The sequence below is a fragment of the Monoraphidium neglectum genome (assembly GCF_000611645.1).
Source record: "Monoraphidium neglectum strain SAG 48.87 unplaced genomic scaffold scaffold03498, whole genome shotgun sequence".
In the NCBI taxonomy this organism is placed as follows: Eukaryota; Viridiplantae; Chlorophyta; class Chlorophyceae; order Sphaeropleales; family Selenastraceae; genus Monoraphidium; species Monoraphidium neglectum.
In genome coordinates, this window is record NW_014010131.1 from 1 (window position 1) to 6,262 (window position 6,262).

At 66.5% G+C, this 6,262-nt stretch overlaps 2 protein-coding genes across 2 annotated transcripts; both read left to right on the forward strand.

Annotated features, from left to right (window-relative positions):
- Positions 1-54: 54 nt before the first annotated feature.
- Positions 55-1,215, forward strand: MNEG_12890 (hypothetical protein; the record flags this gene model as incomplete). The annotated part of the gene is made up of 1 exon (XM_014038637.1): positions 55-1,215. One exon carries the CDS (start codon positions 55-57, stop codon positions 1,213-1,215), a length of 1,161 nt encoding a protein of 386 aa, XP_013894091.1.
- Positions 1,216-2,313: 1,098 nt separating this feature from the next.
- Positions 2,314-5,550, forward strand: MNEG_12891 (glycine C-acetyltransferase; the record flags this gene model as incomplete). The annotated part of the gene is made up of 8 exons (XM_014038638.1): positions 2,314-2,487; positions 2,854-2,944; positions 3,331-3,367; positions 3,693-3,807; positions 4,056-4,142; positions 4,421-4,530; positions 5,203-5,275; positions 5,521-5,550. The coding sequence occupies 8 exons, from the start codon at positions 2,314-2,316 to the stop codon at positions 5,548-5,550; spliced, it is 717 nt and encodes a 238-aa protein (XP_013894092.1).
- Between the last annotated feature and the right edge of the window lie 712 nt (positions 5,551-6,262).

Genomic DNA, 6,262 nt, shown 5'->3' on the forward strand with positions numbered 1-6,262 from the left:
ACCCAGGAGGCTGTTGGCGTTGCGCAGCGGTCGCTGCAGGCACAGCAGCAGCTGATGGCCCTCTGGACGCAGGAGAAAAGCAGTCGGGCGCAGTGGGAAGCGGCGGCGAATGCGAGGGACGGCCAGCGCGCGCAGCTGCAGGACCTGATCATGCGCGTCGACGCGGCGCTGCCTGGCAAGGCGCGCGCGCAGGTGCGCGCGGCAGCCCGCGACGCGCTCGATGCGCAGGCCGCCGAGGCCGCCGCGGCCGCTGCGGCTGCGGCTGCGGCTGCGGTGGCGGCCGCTGCGGCGGCTGCGGCCACGCAGGCAGCCGCCGGGGCGGCCGCGTGCGCGCAGGACGCAGAGGAGCAGCCTGGCGGCGCCGACGGCGGCATGGCGGCGGTGCAGGCGTCGGCCGGTGTGTTTGGGGGTGGGAACCAGGATAGCGTGATGTTGTGCACGACAGCGATGGTCGCAGCCAGCCGGCTGTTTGTGCCGGCGGGGCAGCGCGTGGCTTTCGGGGGCCGCCCCGCTGAGCAGCAGCTGCTGGCGTGGATGGCGGGCGCGGCGACCCCGCCGCGGGCGTCGGTTGTGCAGCAGCTGCCAGTGCAGCAGTCGCCTCAGCAGCAGCAGTCGCAGCTGGTGCAGGTGTCTTGCGAGGGGCCACGCCACCTGACACTGCCGCAGCAGCGGCAGCTGCTGCAGCGGCTCCAGCAGCAACAGCAGCAGGCGCATGCCTTCGCCCTCAACGCAAGCTGGCAGCAGTTTCAGCAAGAGGGGTACCGTAGCGGGCCAGAGGCGCCCACCGGCGGCCGTCCCCGCAGGGCCGCAGGCGCCTGTATGGGCGCCTCTCGGGGTGCGAGCGAGGCGGCGGCGCAGCCGGCGGTTCTGGAAGTGTTCGAGACAGGCTCCCACCACCAGGGCAGTGGGAATGCTGCCGGCGCGGCTGTGGCAGCGCGTGCTGAGGAGCCCGCAGCTACTGTGGGCCTGGAGGCGGCGGCGGCGGCGAGGGGCATTGTCCTGGAGCGGGGAGGTAGGAGCAGCCCAAGCAGCGGCGCGGCCGCGGGCGACGAGCAGGGGTCATCCATGGCCGCAGCGGCGGGCGCGGCGGCCGAGGCGCTGGCTGAGGCCCGGCGGCGCTCGCGGCGCAGCACGCTGGCGCGCTGGGGGGGCGGCGTGGCTGCGGCTTTTTGCTGCGGCGCGCTGCTTGCGCTCTGCCGGGCGCGCCGGCGCTGACTGGGCCGTTTCTGTGGGGCACATCGGCGCGCATGCGCGCCTCTCGCCCAGCATTCTGATTAGCCCGCGTGCAGTTAGCGGGCAGTACTGTTTGGATTGCCTTGGCGCCGTGCATGTTAGATTTGCACCCCTCACCACGGCGGCATCTGTCACAGGTTGAGTCTGATGTGAGAGCCAGGCACGACCCGCGCTTGGCGCGATTGCTGGGCCCAGCAGAGGTTGGCGTGAGCGTTCTGTTCCGCCGCGCTGCTGGCCCAGCAACTTCTTCACAGGTCGTGCCGCTTGCTTCCTTTTTCTTGGTGGCTACCCAGCCGCCCTGTCCTAGGTCGGCCACTGGGGTCTTGCTTTCGCTTGCAGCTGCTTTGCTTTGCCGCACTTCTTTGGCCTGTGTGACGCTGCTTCTGACAACCATTGCACGCTTGTGTCGCCGCCTTGAAACATTGGTATTTGGTAAGCAACCCTAATGATGTGTCTGCATGCCCTCAGCAGCAGCGAGGCCGCCGTGCGCCGGCAGGGAGCGCAGCTCGCACAGTCAAGGCCAGGGGTTGACAGGGTGGGTATGTGGGACTTGGGCTCGGGCGTGCGGTGCCCAACGGGGGTCTGGTGATTGTCCAACGGCGAGGTGGCATGGGCCGAGCAACAAGCATGTCGCATGGTCCGCGGAACATTGATGAGATGCGCTAGGGTCGGCGGCGGGGAGGGGGTGCTCAAGCGAGGAGGGTGGCTGGCCTGGTGTTCGCAGGCCGGCCGCGCGAGCGCCAAGTCAGCGCGGCCAGGGAGTGACGCCGCTCCAGCCAGGATGTGGCTGCCCTGCATGCCTGGTCTGATTGTTGTGCCATGGCTAAGGTGCCAGCCAGGGGTAGCTGCCCTGGTTGAAGTCAGCGGTGGTGCATGGGGCAGCGTTGGAGAGCGTCAGCCAGCGCATCACTCCCCCGGCAGCACGGGGACCAATGTGGTGCTTACAAAGCTCAGGCGCCAAGGTGCTCGCCGATTTACCGCCATAGTGAATAATTTTTGAGCCGTTTCGTCGATAGTCAAGCCCGGAGCAAGCAATCGGAAGGGTCTGATCTTCGTTGGCTTCAACCACAGACCCGCGAGATGCTGCGCTCAGGCAGCGCCATTCTGGAGATCGCCACAAGAGGGACCGTCCAGGCGTCTATATGGCAGCTGCTGGGCGCTAGCGCGAACGCGGCCGCGCGCGGCGCAGCGCCCTACAGCACTAGTGTGTTGGCTGCAGCGGCGCAGCCCGCGCTCGCGACCGATCCTCTGCAGGTGTGCATGGCAGCCGTCCAAGGGTTTGCATGTCACCGCCATGCATTGCAATTGGTCCGCCCAACCCGATGTGCAGACACGCATGCGTGGGTGCTTTGCACCCACCCCACCCCCAAGCAGCTCGCGGGGCCGCCGCATATCATTGCCCACGCAGCTTGGGGGGGGGGGGTGACACCGCCACCAGCGGGCCGCCGATTACCCTTCATACAGATAAGGCTCGCCATATCACAGCCATCGGCCAACCCTACCCACCTCAGCCCCGACGTCCTGCCGGGTTCCCCGCTTCCTCACCGCCCCTCTCACAAGAACAGCGCCTTGCCCCGCAATCTGTCGCGACTCACTTTTCAAATTCGAATCCGCTACTAGGACGTGCTGTCCGACCAGCTGGAGGGATTCAGGCAGGCGGGCACCTTCAAAGTGGAGCGCATCATCACCACACCCCAGGGCGCGGCCGTCGGTGGGCGCGCGCGCGCGCGCGCCGGCGCGACCCCCCGGCTTCCGCTCCCGTCGCTGCCGCTGCGCCCGGCCGACGCTGTATGTTGGGGGCGCGGCGCACCCTCAGCTGAGGGGCTTGAGACCCAGCGATCCTGCTGGGTGGACCGGTGACTCGCCGCAGGGCCGTGGCGCCGGCCCGTAATCACGTTGTCGCACTGATATCGAGCCACCCCCCCTCCACCTCCATCAGACGCCTCTCTCGCGCACCCCAGCCCCGTGCATGCGCCTCTGAGCGAGACGCAAAGGCCTCTCGCCCGCCCCTCCCGCCGCCCGACCTTCGCTCCCCCTCACCTGTCCCGCACGCCTCACACCCCACCACCCGGCCCGCCGTTCCTGCTGCCCCCGCAGGAGTGCAAAACTCGAGCAAAGAGGTGCTCAACTTTTGGTGCGCCTCTGCGGCTGCCGCAACGTCTTGAGCGACCCCTCGTTGCCGCAACGCCTTCGGCCTCTCTTCTAGGCCCAGCCCGGCGGCGATAACGGCATCGCAGCACCCCTCCCTGCGCCTCACCCGCCGCCCGCGGCTGCTCGCATGATTCCAGAGGCAGCCGCCGCCCTGAGCCGGCCCCACGCCGCACCCGACACTTTCCTCTGCCTTCGGTCGATCAGCGCCGCGCGACCCCCCTCATTCCCGAACTGGAGGGCCGCCCCTCTCACGTGACATCATCGCGACGTCATCGTGGCCACCCACCCCCCCCCACACACACACACAGCGCCAACAACTACCTCGGTCTGTCCAACCACCCGGCGGTGGCGGAGGCGGCGGTGGACGCGATAAGGACGCATGGGTTTGGGCTGTCATCGGTCCGCTTCATTTGCGGCACGCAGGTCGGTGAATTTGTTGCTACCTGTTGGGTGTGCAGTTTCTTGAAGAGATGATTGATTGGAAGTGATTTTGGGTGGGTGGATAGTCATGGGGTATTCACGTGCACATGTGATTTTGTGTGTGTGTGGGTGGGTGTGTGTGTGCGTGTGCGTGCATGCAAATGTCCGTAGCACCACCACACCCTACCCGTCCCGTGCCTGCTCCCCCAATTCATATTTCAAACTTTGAATTCAAATTTAAACGCCTCCAGGACCTCCACAAGCAGCTCGAGGCCAAGATCAGCGAGTTTCACGGGACAGAGGACACCATCCTCTACCCCTCATGCTTTGACGCTAATGTGGGCCCCACGAGGCGGGGCGAAGGGGGGGAGGGGCATGGGGCTCAACACAGCGGGCCGCGGCGATCGCTGCCCCGCGGGTATAAGCCCAACACCTGTCACCCCCATCACCACACGGCGTCGAATCGCTCAATCCTCAAACCGCCCGTATCCTCTGTTCGCTGGAGCGACGCTGCCGTCATACGCGAAACCCCTTGATCCCTGGCGTACTCTGATCTGATCTGATCTGACCTGATCTGACCTGACCTCGCACCGCCACTCCTCGGACGCCCCCCAAGGCGGGCCTGTTCGAGGCGATCCTAACCTCGGACGACGCCGTCATCAGCGATGAGCTCAACCACGCCTCCATAATCGACGGCATCCGGCTCTGCAAGGCGCAGCGATACAGGTGCGTGCACGCGCAAGGGGACACGTTGTGGAGGTTTGACCGGGTTTGACAGGGGAGCCGGTGGCGGGGGCTGCGGGAGAGGGGGCGCCCCAGGACAAGGGGGGTGCGCTTCAGGCGCGTTCGCGCACGGACTCAAATGGGATGGTTCCACCGAGGAGCCAGCAGCAGGGGTTATGGGGTGGCGGCTGGGGGTGGGGCCAGGGTGAGGCGCCAGGCTGCATGCATGTGGGGCTGGGTGGTGCGTGTTTTGCCCCATGCGGCTGAGCCCGGATTGCCAGCACCCAAGTCGGCAGCCCCTCTGGCCGGCCCCCATGGAAGCGCCATACCTTGCTTTACGGGCAGCCCGAAGCATCGCGGCCACGGCTGCCCTCACATAATTCACCCAAATGCTGGGCACCTCATTGCATTGCACGTGTTGCCGGCATTACATCGTGCGGCCACTTTTCCGCTCGACTGTCGTGCACCCGTGCGCGGCAGCGGTCACCGCCCTCAGCCCTCAGCCCAAACCCTGAAATTGCCATCGAGGCCGCATCCCCAAAGCCAGATTTTGTGTGGGTTGAGATTGCCACCCCCTTGCACGTGACGACCACCTGAATGCCCCTCACCCCCCGGCCTTCTGCATACCACTGCGTAAAACAACCTTGGAAAACAACGTCATATCACACCCTCAAGGTTCAAGCACATGGACGTGGCGGACCTGGAGAGGTGCCTGCAGCAGGCGACAGACGCAGGGGCGCGCATCAAGGTGAGAGGCGCAAGCGCGCATTTTCCCGCTCCCTGGCCGTCTGTTCGCCTTGTGTCTTTGATCGTATGTTTTGCGCGCTCCCAGCCGCGCGAGAGATCCGGCAAAACTGCAAATACGAAAAGCTCATATGCACCCAGCTCCCGCTGCCCCGCCCCGCCCCGCCTGGCAGCTGGTCGCCAACGATGGCGTCTTCAGCATGAACAGGGACTTCCCCCCCCCTTAGTCGTGCTTCTTTTTTCCTGCAGAGCCGCTCGCTGGCGGCCTGCTTAGCCTAAGTTTGAAGCCCCAGCCATTTTTGGGCGCTCGCAGCAAGACCCCCGGTCCCGCAAACGTAATTATTGCACACTCACATTCATCGGAAACCTCAAAGTTCCACTCTCTCTGCCCCGCCCCGCCTGGCAGCTGGTGGCCACTGATGGCGTCTTCAGCATGGATGGGGACATAGCCCCTCTGGATGAGATAGTCAAAGTCATAGACAGGTGAGGGGGCGCCTCTGCGCACGCGCGTGTGCACGCTCGCGCAGCGCCGCCCACCAGCGCGCCCGTCGGGCCGCGGCCCCCTGGACCAGATTGTCAGCGTCACAGACAGATGATGAGGGTGCAGGCGCACATGCATGTGTGCACGCTCGCGCAGCGCCGCCCGCGCGCCACCGCCCCTTGTGCGCCCCCCGCCCGCGCGCCCGGCGCGTTCCTTGCCAATCGACCGCCGCGTGCGCGGCTGCGGCTGCGCTCTCGGTCTTCGTTGCAATCGAGCGCCCTTGCACCCTCCACCGACGCGGCAGTTACCAACCGCCGCCAACCGTCGCCAACCGAACCGCCAACCGCAGGTTCCCTGGCACCTACCTGTTTGTGGACGAGTGCCACGCCACAGGCTTCCTGGGCGCCACCGGCCGCGGCACCGACGAGGCGACGGGCGTGAGGGGGCGCGTGGACATCATAAACTCGACCCTGGGCAAGGCACTGGGCGGCGCGACGGGTGGGCGGGAGG